At 40.2% G+C, this 20,507-nt stretch overlaps 1 protein-coding gene across 7 annotated transcripts in view; it reads left to right on the top strand.

The window, feature by feature from the left end:
* CNOT4 (CCR4-NOT transcription complex subunit 4) overlaps positions 1–10,846 on the top strand; it is a 76,053-nt gene extending 65,207 nt beyond the window's left edge. For 4 of the 7 annotated variants that reach the window (XM_041474339.1, XM_041474337.1, XM_041474338.1 and 1 more), the window contains 2 exons: positions 9,546–9,758; positions 10,538–10,846. In XM_041474339.1, the coding sequence (XP_041330273.1) occupies positions 9,546–9,758; positions 10,538–10,839 (515 nt within the window). In that variant the 3' untranslated portion in view covers positions 10,840–10,846. The remainder of the gene's footprint in view (positions 1–9,545; positions 9,759–10,537) is intronic. The other 3 variants (XM_041474342.1, XM_041474341.1, XM_041474340.1) reach the window with 1 other exon arrangement.
* The last annotated feature ends 9,661 nt before the right edge of the window (positions 10,847–20,507 follow it).

Genomic DNA, 20,507 nt, shown 5'->3' with positions numbered 1-20,507 from the left:
TTGAATGGTTTTTTATTTGGTCTTTGTCTTTTTGTCTCCTCTCCCTGGCTTGTTTCTATTTCCTGAAAACAAACAAACAAATACTCCAAGCCTTGTTTCATACAGTCTTGGAAGGAAACAGAATTTGTGGCATAGCAGCTGACATTTTCCTGTGGTCTCAGGATAATAACTTGATATGGGGTTTTGGAAGTGTTCTGCTACTGTCCCTTTTCAAATGAGGGTTTGTGCCATATGGTATGGCTGTTGAGGTCAGCATGCTGTAAAAATTCTCCAAGTGCTGTGTAAAAAAGGCATTTGATCCCATACCCTAACAAAAAGGATGTGACTTAAACAGTGGTGCCTCACATCCCTTATTTGGATGCCATGATGAAACATTTTCCTGTACTTTTCCTCTTGACCTGACAGTATATGAAAGCTTTAATGCCTGTTTTAAGTATTGGTTTCTTTACTCTTAACAGTAAGAGAGATATTAGTCTATTAATTTTCTGTCCTAATCTTTTAAAGAAGACTACTTGCTCACTTGGTGTTCTTCCTTGATCTTTGGCTTTCCAACACCAGCTGGGCAGAAAGCATGGCAGCTGAAAGTCATCTTTTCTGTGCCCCCTGGTTAGATCTAGGCCTGCCTGCAGTCTTTCTCTGATTAGGGGTAAATATTGAAAATAGGAAATCTGGTGAACATTTTAGCTGATACAAGTAATAGTTGTATGTGCCATGTATGGCATTTCCAAAGGCTTGTATCTTTTCCAGAGTGCAGAGCAGCTGCTCTCAGAAGTAGATGTGTTGCTCTGATAACAGGGTCGCTCCTCATTTGAAACTGCTTTGAAATTGTAAAATGAAAAGCACCTTCTGTAAGCAGCCCTCAGCTATTTACATTATTGCTTCTACTGGTTCTTGTATATCCTGGTTTCCTCAGTGAAGATGACTGTTAATACAGCCTTTGCTATTGAACATTTTGTTCTTCTCATCAGTCCTTTTGCTCACAGCACCTTTTTTTTTCCATGGAGGTTCTTAGTCCTCCATCCTTCCTCTTCAGAAGATGCTTTCTATCTGTGTATATCCCTACCTTGAAGTTCATTCTTTTTTTATTTCCTATCATAACTCATTTTCTGTTTCACTGGTGAAGAAGTGTTCAGCGCAATATGGAATTAATCCATTTTGAAAATAAACTTTTGGCTTGCTCATTTCTGTTTATGTGGAGGAGTTTAGGAGTTTCTTTTCTTATGCATCTAGGTTTAAACAAAATAAAATTTCCAATTAATTTCCAAAATATTAAATCAGTGTCAAGATGAAAATCCGCTGTGGATATTCCTTTTCTGGTGTCTTGTTCCTTAACTCCCATATACTTCCTACATTTACTCCAAAGGCCTGGCTTCCTTGGTGTAATCTTGTCATGATCTCTGAGGAAACTTCATCCACAGCACCTGTCCTTTGAGTCCTGCTACGTCTCCATCTGTTTCAAAATCTCATCTTGCACACCCACCCTTCCTTCCAGTGCCTTTTCAGTGCTAATACTGCAACTGTTTTCTAAATCCTGTTGAATATTTGTCCTGTGATTATATAGGTGATACTGTTTCAAATAAGACTTGATACATAAATATCTGTCTTCATCTCTAGCTTGGTTTTAAGCTCTGATTTTAAATCTTTGATTGCAGGATTTTAGTCGTGACAGTGAAAGACAGCAGGCATCTTGCTTTTTTTTTGGGTAGCAAGATGCCTATTTTTAAATGTGTAATTTTATTTTGGAAGAACATGTATGTGACAAAGAAAAAAGTGGGAGAAAAATCCTCCAATTTAGCTGCAATGTATCATATCAGAGGAGTGACTAGTCACATTAACACTACTGCGTTTGAAATAAACACGGGGTTGGCTGAGTAGCTGACCCAGTCTGCCTTCCAGACTGTTAGTCCTGTCAGCCTTTTTGGTAACTTTCCAGAAACAGGGAGAAACAATCAGACTGGAGGCTTTTCACATCAAATTTCATGACTGTTTTTGTCTGTAGTAGTGTCACAAAAGGAGCTTCAGCTACACTAGGTGTTGGCTTTTGCCTGGGTTTTAGGGATGGAAGATTTATTTATTTATTTATTGTTAGCAGAACCTCTTTAGGACTGGTTCACCAAAACATGGAAAGGTTGTTACCTTTCACAGGTAACTGGTGAGATACTGAGATGGCCCTGCAGTAGTGTCAGAGGCAGTTCTGTTTTCTTATGTGTCTCCTTCCTCCAGCAGGCAGCTGCTTAGCCTTGGGTGCTGTGTTCTCTCAGACGCTTTTCTGAAGTCACTTCAAACTATGCATTAGGTCACTGGCATGAGTTAAAAGGTGCAACTGTCTTAGTGATGTTAAAAACATGACATTTTCTTTTTAAAGATTGGGAAGTGAGTGCACTTTGGCACTGCCACCTCAGTGTCTTAACAAAAGGCTGTGCCTTGGCATGGACCTGAAACTTGGGCTCTTGAGTCCATTTAACAAAATACCAGTAAAGACTAATGCATTTCAACAAAAAGTACAAATAATTCAAAGGCTTTCTGCATAAACTTTTTCTGAGTGTTCCAGCTTGAAAAGCAACTGAGAGAGCAAATATAGTCTTTTTGAAAATTGTGTTGGGGGAGGAGCATAAATGAATCCTGAAGGAATAGCAGCAGCTGAAAGAGCAGCTTTGCAAATAGTGTTTCTTCTCTCAGTACTGCCAAATCACATTTGAGGGCAAAATAAAAAATTTTTTCCCATCCCTTGCCATCTCTTGCTTTCTTCTACACAGCCTCATTTAACTTCATATTGTCCTCAGAGGAATTTTAAAAATCTATTTAACAAATAGGTCACTTCTATTAGAAGACAGCATCTAGTAATCAGAATGAATTTCATGTCATGGAAGGTAACACAGAAGGTGAAAACTAGGCTTTCTTGCAGTTAATTTTCCCATGATTATTGAAATAATCTACAAACATATATCAGCCTTAATTATTTGCAGATGTGGGAAGATTAAAAATGAGTTTATCATTTGCCAGCGTATGCTTTCATTGTGCTAATGCTGGTCTCGCAGTCTGAAGTCAGAGGGTTGATTGATTGGTGGGATATTCCTGGAATCCAGAATCTCTGTAGCATGATAGGCTCTTGATAATAGTTACTATAGCTTTGAAGACCTAGGGGTTTTTCTTTGCAATTTCTCGTTATTGTATTGCCCATAGGGCAAATTTCAAATATATTGATTTTATTTATGCATGCATCTATCTGTGTATTCACAAGTACATTTGTGCACATGGGCTTTTCCTTTGAAGTCAAAGTTTTTTCTAGTGACAAACAGGGTAACCCAGTGAGATTGAACTCTGGTGCATGATGTGAGAGGAAGCAGTTCAGGTTAAAATGAACTTTGTTTCTCAGATGAATGGAATTCCATGCTCTCTGAGTTTTTTAATCAAATTGTTCTGTGTTTAAGATTCAAGTATCTATTTCATTTGTTTCAGTATCTTAAGTCTTTGTGCACTTAGATTTATGGTAATATTAAAGATTATCAGCACCAAAACCTATTTTCTTATGGAAATAAGAAAATAAAAAAAATAAAAGTAATTTAAAAAGTAATAAAAGTAATAAAAAATGTGGGATGCTCTGGAAACATTTTGTAGGAAGTCAATCATGTCTTTCAAAACAACTTGGAATCTCAATTTAAAATTCGCTTACAGATTAAAATTGAGTCGCTGGCTGCCATAATTATGGTTTGGTCTCTTGAGCTGTGGTAAGTGTAAGTCAATCACAAGAACTCTCCAGAACACTTGGTATAACACAGCTTTTCTCAAGCCTAATAAAGTTCTGACACTGTACATGCAAGCAAATATGAGTCTTCTTACTGTCCCTGTACTCATGTTGAAGGGATTTCCTCTGAAAATAAATGATATTTTCTGACTCATAACACTTACATAGTCACAGAAAGCTTAAAAGTTGTGCTGTCAGATCATCATCAAAAATCATTTAGAAAATCTTATTTTCCCCATTTAAATGTATACTTTAGAATTAGTATATTCTACTTGATAGTTTGGCTAACTGGCAAGTTAAGTTGCAGTTGGATTGATTTGACATTGAAGAATAGTGTGCTTCTGTTTATTTGGCTGTCTTTTAAATTGAGTGGAATTACGATAACTGTGGAAATCAATATGGAATAGAGGTAAAATGTGCTTTATTTGCAGTATTTTAAAGCTGAGGGTAGACTGGTCTCTTGTCTACCAAAGCAAATTTTGTAGGTATGTGTGTACATAAATTGTATGTACATGTGCATCTTTTGTTTCCTGAGCTCTTAGAGCTCATGACTGTAAGACTTTCATTGAAATTCACACTGTGAAATGACACAGATCTGGATTTTGTGAATTGTTGATTTGTTTCCCGTGTGTAGACAATGTTTGTGAGGCTTTTAAAGGTTCACTGCAAACAGCTTTTACCTTCTCGTGCTCCTGTCACTAGATGTCTCTCTAGTATGATGAAGAGGCCACTTGTATTCCTGATGGGCAGCGCTGCTGTTTAAATGTGGGCAGTTTCCATCTTCTCCAATCTGCCAGTAGCATTCTTAGGTCTCTGTGGATGGATGAAACTTCATTGTTTCGTTTAAGCATTGTAGGATTTCTAGGAGTCATAGATAGTGAGTCAATGAAGCTGAGAGAGAAATCCTTCAGGTCATAGATGTTTAAATGGGATTTTATTAATTATTTTTAAAAAATCTCATGAGCAAACAGCTTATTATTCATACTGAAATGAAACAGGTATAGTTCTTATCGTAACTGTTTTGTTTATGTGTAAGTATAAAACCTTTGAATGAAAAGCTTTTGAGTTTATGTAATGTGATGGTCATAATTTCTTTCTTTGGATGTGATAAATTGTCCTATCTTTCTCTCTGCCCCTCAAAGGGAAGTATTGGACAACTGTTTTCAAAACAGAAATACAGTGGAAAGTTATTTTGAGATCAAAATAGAGAAGCCCCAGTCACTTCTCAGAATAGGGCAGTAGGCTGTTTCAGGGAAAGCACTTAAAATCTCTGAACATGGTGACACAAGGCAGAGACTGGGACCAGAGATGTCACTTGAAAGGGTATGCTTCTCTGGTGGCTCCATTTGCTTTTAATTGAGTTGAAAGACTCTTTGTGAACTCCTGGTAGTCCTTCCTGCTCTTTTTTTTTCCTCTAATTTTTCTTTGGCTTCAAAATTTATTGTACAGTGTCTTTGAAGATTTCACAAGGGCCTTTTTACACGCAGGTTGTTGAAATAGCTATTCTGTTACTGAATACACCTTGATAGTCTCTTTCCTTCTTTTGTTGCCACTTTTTGCAGTCAGGTATATGACATGGGCTAGAAGTTTATTTTTCTCTCATATGATGATTTTCCTCTGATTTTATTTTGCTTATTTGATGCTTTTCTGTAATGGACACACTGTGTCGTTGTCCCACATACAACATACCGATGGGTTCTTTAAAAATAAATAATTGTAACTATGATTTGCAGGACTGTTTGCTTTTCATGGGGACTAGAATATTTAGGATTTGGTATGAATGTATTTGATGTTTTTACTCAATTGGCATGAAAATAGGCTTTTGTAATGGCTTGGAATATAAGTTAGGTAGAGCAGAGAAATGCTCCTGCTTTACCCATAATGTAAGTCTTGTGATCTTTCCTATTGGTCATATTTACTTAAGCATGTACTGGGTGAATTTTGCTTTCGATTTTACCATAGGCTTGTATCAGAATTAGGGCAATGATTTGAAATGGTCTAGTCCGTGTGGAATATTCATTTGAGTGGGCTTGTCTCACACCAAGAAAACTGGAAGTTCTGCTGTGCCATCAATATAAAAGATTGAGTGTGTCAGTGTCACCAAAGTGGCACAGCCAAATTTGAAACACTTTTGGGTCTTCATTGCCATGTCATTATCAGAATTTTGGAAGTCACAGAACAGCCCATATCAGTGCAGCAGACACTTGTGCAAACATGTTCAAAAGTAGTGATCATGTGCAACAGAAGAGTATTCTGGCTTGGCCATTAATCCTCTTCATGGCCTCTCCCCCAAATACACACTGCTTTGCCTGATTTGAAGAAATAGTGTTAAGGCATTGTATATAGAGAATGAGGTAAAACTACTTGACTGTCTGGTAGGATGTGATAATGGGGCAATGATTTTATTTAGAAATTCATTAAGTGACTAGTTTTATACAAATTAATGTTCAGGCTTCTCAGGTGTTTTATTTTTCTTAAGTTAACTTCAAATGTTTTTTATTTTGATTGAATGGACAAGTTGCATTTGTGATGAATCTTTTTTTCTTTCTTTTTCTCATTCTGAGACAGTGATTGACTTAGCACATTTTACATGAAAGTGCTTTTATTTTACATTGGCATACCACCTCGGACATAGGAAAATTTCAGTCCTAGAATTGTGGGATCTGTTCACCCCTGTAAACACAAGTTTCCACTAGACCAGAGAGGATTATGAAATGTACATGAAGGGAAGACTAGCGTGCAGGCTGTGTGTTTGAAAATGCTTTTCTTGTGCTTTCAGTGATGCTTCACGAGGTTATTCTCTATTTTGGGAGACAAAGGGCACGAGGGAAGGAATCTCATATTTATCTTAGTATAGAAAACACTTTCTTTGCAGTTATCTGGGTTTTGCCTTGTTTTCTTCTGTGTTTTCCCGCTATCAGTGGGCATGCTGCTTTAAGCCTTTTAAGATTAGCCCATGGAAGGAGACAGCATTTTTACTTCTTGAGAGAGGGAAACTGTTATATTGGTTCTCATACACCTAGGTTGTAATGTCCAACTGAGAAGTCTGCTAATAGTCAGAAAATTACTCCTTCCAACCAGTTAACTGTAGAAGTAGGGAAAGATAATATGCAAATACCGTTTTTAATACATCTGCTTTAACTGAGAGCTAGCTTTTTCTCATTTTTAACTGGTCCTAGCTTCATCGTGAAGCATAGATGTTATTAACAGGAAGAACAAACCAGCTGAGGGATGAGTAATGATTTCTGAAGAAATTACTTCCCTTGGTAGAAATAACTTCCGTCTCTGATGTGGATTTGCATTTTCACTTAGGCTGTTTAAAACTTGCCAGAATTCAGCAAAGAGGTGCTTGGGTGGTGCTTGGGTATTTTTGTGTCAGGAGCCAGTGTTTTTGTCCTAGCTTGCCTTGCAGCCTCACAAACGCACCTGTTTGGGAAAGACAATAACTTTTTTGTAATTCTCTATATTTTGTCACTTTTATACCTAGGAGCACAAGATTTTATCAAACTGACTTTCTTATAGCTAGCAAACACTGTTTTGGTAGATACTGAATCCTTTTAGGCTTTTCATCTCTTGGCTTCCATGAATCCAAGTAGATTTTGTTCAGACAGTTGAGGTAAAGAACAGTCTCCCTCAGTTTATTATTTCCTGTTGTTTTGTGTTATAGAGGGTGCCTAGCAGTGGTGCAGTATGCCTGTCTCAGGCAGCAGTGTCTCCTCACCAGAAAGTGCCAGCCTTTTCCATTTCATGAGTCTTGTGTCTCGCTAGCTTTCTTGACCCTTATGTGTGCTGTATTATGTCTTTTTACATGGAGAATAACAGGACAAAAATGTACATATTTTCTTAGCCCAGGGAGGCCTAATGCCCTATGACATTAATTTTCCTATCCTGTTCCTTATAACATCCTGCAGGCTTTGTCTTAGTCTTCCTCAATGACATGTTGCAGGTAGTTTACTGCAGGTTAATTTTCTTGCACAGAGCTTTGAGGGTGTGTTGGGGGTTAGTAAAGTCGGTGACTGACACCCTTGCAGCATCTCACAGGTGTGGAGAGGAGTCTGTTTGCTCATGCACGGACCTGTGTGTCTTTTTTGTTGAAGTAGAAGTAAATAATTAAACAGAGCTGTGTTTCTTTGCACAAGCTTTTAGAAGCAGCAGTGAGGAAAAAAAAAAGGAAACTAATGGTGTACAATTCAGAATTTTTTGCAGTTATTTCTGTGATCGTGAGCTGGCTACTTTTGTTCCAAAAAGTTAATTTAGAACTTGTCTCAAATGGGCTTGTGGATGTTCTAGAGGGCTGTGAACAATATCTCTTGACGGCATTTTCTACTAATAGTTTCTAAAACTTTGATTTATTATTTTTAATCTCAGGATTGTAGGTTTTGATGAAAAACATGTGGCACTGAATTATTTAAAAACATTTATTTTGTGCATTAGTATTGCAAAGGAAAAAGGAGGAGCTGTGAAAGGACAGTATTTGAGGTACTCGTCTTGTTTGGTTTTGGGGGGTTTTTCTTCCCCTCTAGTTACAAAAAGGTAATTTGCTCAGGACACTTTTTTCTGAGCATGCAGTTTTACAAAAACTGCCAAGGCAGGTTTTGATAGCAATTGAGACTGCTTTCTTTACTCTTCAAAATAAGGTTGTTAGTGATATCCTCTAACTTTCCAGGAAGACTTAAATCTGTTCTGTTGTTGATGAAGTAGCAGTATTATGAAAGTATCTAAAAATTCTGATTGAGGTCAAGGTTCTTTATTCAATCAGGACAGGCAGAGATGTTTGGAAAAAAAAAAAAGGGTATTCTAGATATTTGTCAAAAAGACAAGCATGTGGCAACATAATGCCTAACGAATCCTTTCCAAATATAACCGACCACAAGCTAATGAAGTATGACTTGCTGTATTGGATACAGCAGCTGGAGTGCTCATGTCTGGTTTGTCCTGATTAGAGATACTGAAAGCGAGAGATGGATCACCGAACCGGATAGTCTGTTCTGGATAGCATGGTGTGACTTTTGTGTTGAGGGATCATTTGTTGTAGTGCTAATAGCCACATTATCCTGTTGTCCTTTATCAGTATGTCTTGAAACGCTCAGGCAAATAGTTGAGACTTGACTGCTTTGGTCTCTGGCTGGTTTGCTTGTTACCAAAGTTTTGAGGATACTGCTGTGTCAGAAGTTATTCTGACAGGTCTTTAAAGAATTTTTACTACTGTTCTTCAACTGCAAGAGGAAATTTCACTCCTTCCAACTTCATTATCATTTTCTTCGGAAGAACATCTCTAGGGCTGTGAATGAGCAAGCTATAACAAAACAAAAGACATCTGTGATTTTCCTCAGCCTCCCTGGTTTCTCACGTTCCATTTCTATTGCAAAGCCCTACCTAGCCTTTCTTCATTTTGATACACATTACCCTTTTGAGCCTGCTGCCCATCAGTAAAGCGGCCAAATTGCAGCAGAAGTATTCTCATCAAGTACCTGGTAGATTTTCCCCTCTTAGTAATAGAGGGAGAGCCACTGTGTCCTTGATTATTCGAGTCTCTGAATCAATATGGGAAAATACATATTGGGGGAGGAGTTATATCTTTCTCCCATTCCCTTACACTTTGTTTAAAACCTGCCAGCCCCTCTGAGTAATTAATCAGTCATGGAAACACTGACCCTAGGTTTTGGACAGAGAAAGTATTTAATGCTTAGCTTAAAAAGTAAAAGCAAAATCCCATACCCCACCAAAGAAGGACATCTGTTTCTAACTTCAGCTTTTTATTTTTTTATCTTTCATTTTTTTTTGTTGGTAAATCTCCCAGACAACAGCAGTTCTGTAGAGAGTTTAAATATGAAGGAATGGCAGGACGGGCTAAGGGCACTTCTACCGAACATTAACATCAACTTTGGTGGACTGCCCAATGCTTCTTCCCCCTCCAACGCCAACCACAGTGTACCAACGTCCAACACTGCCACCACCGACAGCCTGAATTGGGACAGCCCTGGCAGCTGGATGGACCCCGCAATCATCACAGGTAACCGTTTCTCACTCCTTCAGCTCCACTGGCAAACCATCGAATGGGTATTTGGCACAAACTGATTTACATCTGGAAAAAAAAGAAAAAAAAAAAAAGAAAAAGTCAGTATGCGGTGGTCTCTTCCAGCTTCCATCCACAAAATCTCAAGGGTCCAGGAATTTTTGTGGAACCTTTAGATATAACAGAGCGTCACTTAGGCCTTTGCAATGCATGCCCAGGACCTTTGCAGGCAGTCAGGTGCATCAGTGCTTTCCTGTAGGGTCAATCTATAAGGTGTCCCTTGTGCTGGATGGCATGTCCGGTATGTGCGTCGCTGGTCCTGAAGGCAATCACTGGACTTGGTTATTTAAAAAGGGACGTACTCCACTTGTTTATAAAGCTCTCTTTTATAAGGCTGTCTGGTTGTGTCTCCCTGTTAGAGAGGCTGAAGCATGATTCAAGTAGGCAGAATAAAAAGTGAAGTGTGTAGTGTACTGGCAGCTTGGTGTGGTAAGGTCATGTTGACAAGGATGCAGTTCTTGAGCAGAATGTTTGATAGAAAAATGTGTGTTTTATGAAGAAGTACTCTGAGGGTGAACTTTCTCGTATCTCAATTTAATGTTAAATATTTTTGTGGGCAGGGTAATTATACATAATAATGTAAAATGCATTTTCTGTACAAACTAATCATGTTTTTTCATTATTGCTTTTTGCTAGGTTAAATTGACCTCCTTCATGGTCAACTTACTGCTTTTCCTCTGACTTGCCTGTATCCCTGTTTTTTCTTCTTTTCTTAGGTATCCCAGCCTCCACAGGAAACAGTTTAGACACTCTTCAAGATGACAATCCTCCACATTGGCTAAAATCTCTTCAGGCCCTCACAGAGGTGGACGGCCCCAGTGCAGCGCCATCACAGACGCACCACAGTAACCCCTTCGGCACACAGATCCCTCTGCACAGAGCCAGTTGGAATCCCTACTCTCCTCCTTCAAACCCCACCAGCTTCCATTCCCCACCTCCAGGCTTTCAGACAGCCTTCAGACCCCCCAGTAAAACCCCCACAGATCTACTACAGAGCTCAGCGCTGGATCGTCATTAGGAAAGGAAGAAAAAGAAAAAAAGAAAAATAAGACCCAAAACGTTAGAAATGCAGGAAGTGTCCCACCCTGACTCCTCCCCACGCCCACCTACTGTTCCCTGTCATATCTTTCTTTCTGAAGAATCCAGTTCCTGATCAAACTTCCCCCCAAATGCAATGCCATCACAGGGTCATGACCATTCTTTTTGTTAAGTTTCTGCAGAAACAGTGTTTGAAATACACTGTTTGAAATACTTTCTAACCATTCTAAGAAAAAAAAAAAAAAGAGAGAAATCAAAATGCAGTCTCAATGCTTAAGGAGAGTATTACTGTCTTACGTCTTTTGCACATGAGTATTTCTGCCTAGTGGAAAAGTGTCAATCTCCAGTAGGGGGAAAAGTGCAATGCAGAATCAAATGCAAGAACATAAAAAAGGTATTTAATTTAAATGAAGTTACTGAACATGTGGGGCAAGCAGTGGCCCAGCATTTATTTTGCATTCAGTGTGGCACTACACAGGGAAATTGCTATGTTGGGGTTGGTTGTTTTTTTGTTTTTGGTTTTTTTTTTTTGAGCAGGGGATTTTATTGCATCAGTCAGAGTTTGACATGAAGTGTGTTGAAAGACAAAACACTTGTAGCTATGAGTAACTGGCATGTTGCTAGAGTGGTTTAAAGAGGGGAGAATAAGATTTTTCTTTAATTTTGGCTTTAGATTTCAAGTAAACTTTAATGTTTTAAAAGTATTCACAGATTTAATACCTAGTGTATACGTAATATAATTATAAGCAGCTGAAACACGAGTGATATTTACTTCAGTCTTTCTGTCTCCTCTGTCAGTCTCTCTTTTTTTTTTTTTTTTTTTTTTTTAAAGATTCACCTGATTAGGGCACTCTGGGATAGCACTGCATTGGGGCCACATGATCACCATCAGGAGCAACCTCTGACCTCCTCTGCCTGCAGCTTTTACTTAACCCTGTAGTTTCTGGACGTTTGTGCAGTATTGAAAAGACAGGAAAAAAGAAACAGATAAATAAACATGGTTATAACCTGACGCTAAAACTAAAACCAAGGAAATGTACCTCTTTCTTCAGAATTAAAACTAAAATCTTAAATAAAACAGAAAACTTGATGATGACTTCATGTTTGCTTTTTGGTTTTTTTTAACCTTGGATTTTTAATTATTGCATCTGGTTAAAAAATGTACGCCATTGCATGTTTGGGGTTTTCTTCTTATTCATCTAAACCAGAACTACTTTATCATTGGAAATGCTGCTTTGTATGGTAACTTCTGTATTGAAGGGTGGAAAAAGCATAACACTTTAAATCTTTTAAAGGGATTCTGTTGTCTTTACTCATGGCAATAGCTCAAGGCAGTCAGTCTCTAACTGTTATTGGTGGTATCCTTTTAAATCTGAAGCATGGAAATCTTGTTTATATTTTCTGAATTAAATGCCATGGCCCTTGGGGTACATAGCATGCAATAATATGCCCGAACATATGACAGAGGATTTGTTCTGACTCCCTATGTTTGTCAGCAGCCTTGCATAAAGGTGTAAAATACTGTCCCTGCACAACAGGGGATGAAGAGCTCTTAATGGGCAGAAGGCCTCCAGTAAGCTTTTATACTTGCAAGCAGACATACTTAAAACCTGCAACCGTGTGGTTGGGCTGCTGATTGATGTAGCTTACAGGGGTGGCAAAGAGCCTGAAATTCTCAAGATGCCTGGTGTGAGCTGTACTGTTCAGGCCGGCAGCCTTCTGAAAATGTTGGCTGCTGGCAGGGGCAAGGAAGGGAATTTCCACTGATGAACTGTCAGCCCTAAAGTGGGATGGGGTGGGGTGAGGAGCTGGACTTTCTGGAAGTGAGGACAAATGCTGAATCAGCCACTGGACAGAGGAGCAAAGTCTTCAATCTGCACAATGAATTTCTAAATATCCTGTTACGCAAAGCAGCACTCGGTGACTGCATACTTTTGCTCTTCTCTCACGTGCATTGCCATTTTAGTGCTGTATTTATTACTCTGTATTACAGGCCCGTGTGTGCTCTTTCTGAGCTGTCAGCATTGCTGCAGATGAGTCATGTACCTTGGTTACTTGGGGGAATGTGCACACCCTTTGATGCCAGTGCTCCCCAAAAAGTAAACTATGTTTTTGTCACCCAGCCATCTCCTGTAACTGCTGGTGGTGGAAAGAGAAGTGCTGCAGGCTGGAATGGCCTCATCTATGGCAGTGCCTACTGGTGCCCCTGAGCTGGGGGTGCAGTCCAGCAGGAACTGTCTGCTGGAGGTGCTAGTGAAGATATAAATTTATGATCTTTGGTTTGGATTTTTTTGTCTCCTTCCACAGTTGCTAGGCATTTTTCCACCTTTAACATTTTGTTTTAGAAGGGTGCCCTTCCTGACCCTGAAAATTAGCAAGGCTCCCCAAGCAGCTCCAACTGTTTCTATGTACCACAGCAATTTCTGAAGCTGCCGCCTTCTTCAGTTTTTTACTTGCCCCTTTGTTGCAGTTTAGGAGGTGCTGTGGCAACCCTGTGCCCATGGGCTGCTGCCACTGGAAACCAGGCTTTAGCTGCTTGGGAGACGCTCACTCCCTGCTGCCATGCAGCAGCTGGTGTGGTTGGCCTACCAACAAACCCTTAGCCTTCAGGAAAAGCTTTGCAACTACAATGACTTCTTATGATGCTGCATTCCCAAGAAAGACTTCTTGGTGGGTAATACTGGCATTACAACAGTAAGGTGCATCAGTGATCAGACTGATATGTGCTGGGTGCAGCTGTTGTCACATTTAGCCTATTTTTGTGTACTGTCTGTTGTGGATTCTGCATCCCCTCAGTTGGGAACCAACCTGGTGTTGCACTCTGTTCAGCTGTGTGGAGCTCACCTGTTTTTTCTCCTGAAGTTTTGGGTTTATTGGTTGGGGGAAGGAAGGTGGTGTTTGTTTTGGGTGTGGATTTTTTTTTTTTTTTTAATTAATTGATGGAGTTTTCCTATGACTAGAAATTCTATACAGGAACATTTATTGAAGAGAACATCAGTGTGATGGTCTTAGTTCATGGTCTGTTGTTTCTTATATTGTATGGGTACTTGCAGCTCTTTCATGTGTTAAGCGAAGAACAGTGCTTGACTGAAAGGCTGGTGACCCAGGGCTGGCAACACATTTGGTAGATAATTTGGTGTGGAGAAGGTAAAGGATGGGCCAGATTTCTCTTCCAAAATGTGTATGAGTGTTGAAGGAAGGAAGGGAATTGTTGGCCATGGATGTGTTGGTATAAGAAACTGTGTGGCATTTTTAATGAATTTACAATTCAGGTGTATTAATTTGAGGGTGAGCAGTGCTGGATTGATAGTAAGGGTTCCTGCCCTATGGCTTCCCCCCCCCCATCTTTTTAATATCAAACAAGGGTATTATGTTTTTTCTAGATACAGCAATGAATAAAATGTCACCTTCTGGCTGAGGTGAAGAGCCAGTGCATGAATTCTTTTTCCTTTAAAAACTTTCATTGCCTAGTTGGAAATTAAGTGTCGGCAGGTAGGGGCGTTGTAAATGCAGTGTCCTGACAGACCTGTTTTAATCACAATTAAAATTAAAAAAAATTAAAAGGATAAAGAAAACCACTAAAAAGGGGGAAAAGTTAGAATGTTGAAAAAAGAAAAGTTAAAAAAGTATTAAGGAGAGCCACTTGTGACTGGCACGTGCTCAGCATGCCCCAGGTTACTGTGCAGTTCAGTTTTCCTCCTGCTGGGAAAGCTTTTGGCAGTGCCCTGGGCTCCCTGTGCCTGGCACCAGGAGTCGGTGTCAGCCGGTGCCAGGTTTGAGCCAGCTGCTGGCTTGAGCAGCAGCTGCTGGGAATGAGGGAGGCTCTGGCTCTCTGCTGAGCTGATCTCAGGTGCATTCACCCCCTGGCACCTCCTGCAGCTCCTGAATCGCTGTTGCAGTGCTGCTGCTGGGGCAGGCACTTGAGCAGTGCTGGCTGCAACCGCCTGGGTCAAGCTGGACCTTGTCCCCATTTGGGGATTTCCTGAACTCAGCTTTTGTTTTCCTTTTCCTCCATCACAGACTCTGTTGTCCAGTAGTTTTTTTTTCCCCCGAGATGCTCATATAATCATAAACATTGAAGATGTTGGATTTTAGGGAAAATGGGGGATGGTTTTGGCTTTGTGGTTTTGTTTGTTCTGTTCTAGTTTGGAGTTTTTTATAGTTTGGTAGAGTTGTCATGCTGCTGTGGAGATTTCTGGCTTTTTTTTTCTTCTGGTGGGAGAGAAATGGTCATGCATCAGTTTCCATCCTTAACGTTTGTATGGGAGTTTAGAAAAATAACAGTTGAAAAGCTTGTGATACCTGGATGCTTATTGTTCATCTCTCTCTCAAAATGTGCGGAAGTTGCCTTAGTTGCCAAGGAGCTTGGCACAGGTGTTGGCCTCTAGCACACAGAAATCCAGTGCACAGCAGGTGTTGCATTGCCAGGGGCTAATTCCCTCTGGGGAAAGCTGTTGCGCTGGGATAAAAACTCACTGCTCAGAACTGAGGGGTGTCAAGAAACGGAGGGGTGGCAGGCAGAGTGCTTGAGGGGTTGAGGGACTGGAGTTGTCACCAGCCGGCTTGAAGGGTTTGTAGGTGCTTGTAATGTCTTGAGGGGGATGACCTCTCCTCCAGTCCAGCTGGAGTTCTCAGTGTGGCCAGAGCACGTACTGTAGAGTGGTGTTTGGCATGAAGCTGTGCTTTGAGTGGTTTTGCTTTACATCTCCAGTAGTGTGTGGCTGCATGGCCAGCTGTGGGTGTGCTTTCCACTGGTGTATGGTCATCTGTTTGAGCTGAATGCAGATGCAGGAACTGTAAGAGCTTGTGCTCCTTCCTCTTTGCCCAAATCTCAGCATTTTTTTCCTTCTTTGGGATGTTCAGCTGATAGCCATGCCTAAAGATTCTTAGTTTTCCATATATTGTAGCTTTGTAGATTTGTAAGATACAGTTGTATGACTTGTAGTACTTTTCCTACCCTCACGTTTTAGAATAAGCTAAACCTTTCTAACACATTCTTGAAATTTTATTTAGTCTTATTCTTAAAAAGAGAACTTCTGACAAGCATGTCTTGTTTTCCATCAGAACTTGAAACATAACAAGAAATAGGGTAAAGAAGCCCCTGGAACAACTCCAAGGGGGTGACCTCAGGGTGTCTTACTGGGGCCACTGACCTCCTAGTGGATATACCTGCTAGATACACTGAATAATTGCACTTATAAAAATGGTAGGAATCCTTTGTCACAGGTGCATATGTAGCCATATCTGTGCACCCAAAAGCTTTCATTAAAGAATTGCTTTTTATCTTACCACTCTTAATATTTTTGTAAAGTTTTTGTCCTTTGATTCCAGGCAGCAATAGGAAGGAGCTCTTGAGTTCTCTTCTCTTAATAGTTGAGACCATAAACAAAACTTCTGAAGAGTAAAAATGTGAAGTATCATCATACCTTTGGGTTGCAATATAAGAAAAGGCATAGCCTCAGGATGCTGTGATCTACATGCAAGAGTATTGTTAATGAGTGAGGTGTTCATCTTCCCTACTTTCTGGGCTTTGCCTTTGCCCCAGACATACTGCAGTTATGTTTCTGTGGCAAATTGAAGGCTCCTTCAGATGGAAATGGCCATACAAAGTTGTTGCCATAGAAGTTCAGGGATCTGGAGTGACTTGTGGCACTGAATTGCTGCATTGTGAGGGTTTGAGGTGACTTGGGTGACCTGGCAGCTGCAGATTTGTTACTGGCTTTGCTGATGAAAAGTACTGGTCTAGGGTGGTCTGATGCAGTGACTTAGGTGTGGAAGTCATTTGAACAGAGGTGGTATCAGTGCAGAGGAAAACAGTACAGAAAATTTTTTTTAAATCTAAAATCTGTGGGTGAGTGATCTACCTGATATCTGATGGTCAGGAGGTTCCATCTCCTGCAACGCAGGTGAGTCTTTCCGTGGGATAAAGGCATCACATAGTTACTGTTGTTGTCTCCTGTGAAGTCTTGCTAGATTGCTATTTCTTTTTCCCAGTCCTGTGACTTAAAATTGACAAATAATGTGTTTGAGGTGCATGGAGACAGAATGAGACTTGCTCAGCTCTTTACTCTTCTTACCAGCACTTAAAATGACTCTAGAAAAGTTTGTACTGCCAGAAGGTGGCCATTCTTTTCAAGCTCACAATGAATATGTTTTTAGAATTTCGTGTCTTTAGCATTTGGAGTTACAGGTCCCAGCATTAATCTTGGCCATATCTCCAGAGAGTCTGAGACTGCTAAACAGTCACGGGAGACTGGTACACCAACCTTCACTGGAGAATTTAAAGTTGTGACCAAAACTTGTTTAGCTCTTTCAAGATAAGCATGCAGGCTGAGGTTTACAGTGTGGAGTCTGAAGCTTAAAATCCTGTTTAAAAAAAGAACCAACTGGGAGTGCTTTGTTCAGACACTCAGCAGAAAGCTACTGTTTGTGAGGTTTGCCAGGGACAGAATGGGCAATGAGCTGTCCTTGCAGCTATCTCCATCCCTCTTCAGATGGTTTCCTTCAGTTCCAAGGGCCAGCTCTATGCAGGATATTGAATGTATATAATTTAAATTTAAAAAAAAAAAGGGTGGTATGTGTGGTTCAGTGAATGCTGGCTCCAAAAGGAACCTCTGTGTAACATGGCAAGAATGCACGGGATTATAATCTAAGAGGTTTGTTTCTTCCAGTTTACAAATTATTTAAAGCTTCTATGTAGTTGCCTTCCTCCTCCCTCCTCATTTGGTAAATAAATGCAAACTGTGCTTCTTGTTGCCTCACTGATGGTGTTTTCCTGAGTTGAAGCTGATTGTGGCTCTTCACACTTTCACTCAGTTCTTGCTGCGCTGGTCCAAGGAGCTGAGGCAAAGATTAAAGGGTAGATAGGGAAACTTGTAGTAGAGCTGACCTTCCTGCCCTTAACCCATATTTATTTTCTTGGTTCTCCTGCTACTCGAGATGACTTTTGAGGAAGACCTGGCTGTGTTCGCTTCCTTGCCAGATAAATTTGGCTGAGACAATGACGTGGGATCAAAGAGTTTTGTTAGGAAGTTGAGCTTTGCATACATACATTAAAAAAAAAAAAAAGTAAAAAGTCAGGAAAATGTTACTCCAAGGAAACTTTTAAATTTTGTCAAGTAATTTTAAAAATATCAATTGCATGAAATGCTTGTTTCAAGTTGACAATTTTCTCTGTAAGAAAAACTACTGTGTCAGTTTTTTATTGAAAATGCCAGCTTTTTGTCATGACACTTCATGTGAAGTGAAGTTGCTGACAAATCAGCAACTTTCTAGACATGTTTGGCAAAAGATTTTTATATCTGCAATGTGCATCATTTCAGTTTATAGTGAAAGCAGGTGTCAATCTCTAATATTATGTAGCAAAAACCCACACTTTTGGTTTTAAAGCCTCACCCACATCCAAAGAAGAACGGAGTCCCAAATGTATTTTTTGAACAAAAATCTCTTTGGAGAGAGAGAAGATTGTAGTGAGGTTTTTTTGATTCATTAAACCATAACAAGTGAGAGGAACAGAGAAAGAAATAGGAAAAGTCTCATTCCTGTCCTATTCAATTTTTCTTTTAAATAGTTTACCTTGAAACAGGATTATTCCCCTCCCTTGGCTGGAAGAAGAGAGAGGAAAAGGTAAGAAAGAAAGGTAAGGAACAGAAAGGTAAGGTTAGGATGTGAGCTGAAGGGACCACACTTCTGGTTTTAAAGCCTCACCCATATCCAAAGAAGAACAGAGTCCCAAATGTATTTTTTGAACAAAAATCTCTTTGGAGAGAGAGAAGATTGTAGTGAGGTTTTTTGGATTCATTAAAACATAACAAGGGAGAGGAACAGAGAAAGAAATAGGAAAAGTCTCATTCCTGTCCTATTCAATTTTTCTTTTGAATAGTTTACCTTGAAACAGGATTATTCCCCTCCCTTGGCTGGAAGAAGAGAGAGGAAAAGGTAAGGAACAGAAAGGTAAGGTTAGGATGTGAGCTGAAGGGAAGCTCAGAGCAGATCTTGTTTTCCCTGGCCTTTCTAAGGCATCAGTTGGCTTAAGAGAATGAAAGATTTTTCTTCCTTCTCGTGCAGTTGCTGGTAAATGGCCACTGTCAACATCATCATCTTCCAGGGATCTGTAAAAGTTTATCACCTGCTTCCAGACTTCCCATAGCTTGGTCATGTGAAAAAAAAAAAATACATTGGAGGTGAAATTGGAATAGATTCCTTTATTATTAGAAATAGAAAAAAACCCCAGTGTCCCTAGCCCTCATTCCAGGGAAAAGTGGCAGCAGTATCAACATCTACTATCAAACCTCCTCTTATCACAAAGAAGTGTTAAATTGCATCTTTTTAAGGCTTCTCTCCTTGAAATGTGATGCAGATGTTGACAGAAATGAAGTCAGCAGACTAAAACTCCCAGCCTTTGTAGGAGGATTGTATGAGTATCACGTTGGATCCTTGGGCCAACAGGGCATGCTGGGGTGCTCCTTCTTACTGCCAGCCCCATGCATGGAGCAGTTGTGGGGGCTGCCAGCCCCTCCTCTAACACCACAGCACCTCCTGAGATACCAGCAGTGTCTCTGTGCAGACCCGATGCCACAGCAGTCACCAAGCCCCGTGTGTGCCCAGAGTGCCTCGGGCATAGCTGTGTCCTGGGTGCAAAGAGGATAAGGTGTTCTGAAGCTGCCTGGCCAGGCTCTGCATATGCTTCTGGAACACGCCCCTGGACTTCCACCCAGGAGATGTTAGACAGAAATACAGTGTCATTGCTTTCTGAATGCAATTGATGGTGCTTAGGTTAGCTCTTTGAGTCCTGCTATGGATCCTGATACATGTGAATTGAATTTCCAGTGCTGGAGAGAAGAGATGAAAAATCCCCAAGAGGTTTGTTGGGTTTTGGGTTGGGTTTTGGTGTTTTTTGTTTTTTTTTTTCTTTCCTTTTTTCTTTTTTTTTTTTTTCTTCTTCTTCTTTCAGAGGGGGTATGGTTTATTTGTTTTCAGATGTGCTAGGTTCTTTGTATTAAAGATAAATCCATGTTTTCCCCTTGACTGGCTAGCTTTGCACTCTTGTCAATACATCTTCCAAGTTGAAGATTGTCTGTATAGAAGTGGGGGGGATATGGTGACTTCTGAATGCCAGCAAAAAAAACCTTTAAGTCTCCATCTATATTCAACTGCAACTAATTGTAAATGCTTCCAGATATCTAATCTCATTCTTTGTTCCTGGTAACTGTTTACACTTTCAGCCTTTAAAAGAGCCCTAAACAGAAAATCAGACTCATGTTCAAAACCTAGAAGTCTACACGTAGATTTCAGGTTAAGCTGGGGCTGCTCAGACCTGGCTTTGATCAATGGTCAGTTAAGAAGTTTATAACCCAGAAACTCCTGTTTGAAATGTGCACTGCTGGGCAGGGGAGGGAAATAAAAGGCTTATATTAAAAATTGTCTTTCAGCATGAAGTACCAGGTTTTCTCCACTTGAAAACCCAGGTGGAGTAATTGGCTCTTCTGAAATGCTTTCCTGAGCTCAAGGAGTTAACAGCGTTAAAAAGGGGAAAGAAAAAAAAAAAGGAAGTGGAATGGCAGTTTAAATTCTCACACCGGTTTTCCAAACTTGCTGCAGAGCCTGTGTTGCTGCAGGCCTGAGGGGCAGCCGCGGGCGGCCGGGCGC

This window comes from Pyrgilauda ruficollis, unplaced genomic scaffold, assembly GCF_017590135.1.
Source record: "Pyrgilauda ruficollis isolate IOZ18807 unplaced genomic scaffold, ASM1759013v1 scaffold32, whole genome shotgun sequence".
NCBI classification, from domain to species: domain Eukaryota; kingdom Metazoa; phylum Chordata; class Aves; order Passeriformes; family Passeridae; genus Pyrgilauda; species Pyrgilauda ruficollis.
This window is presented reverse-complemented; position numbering and strand designations above follow the sequence as displayed.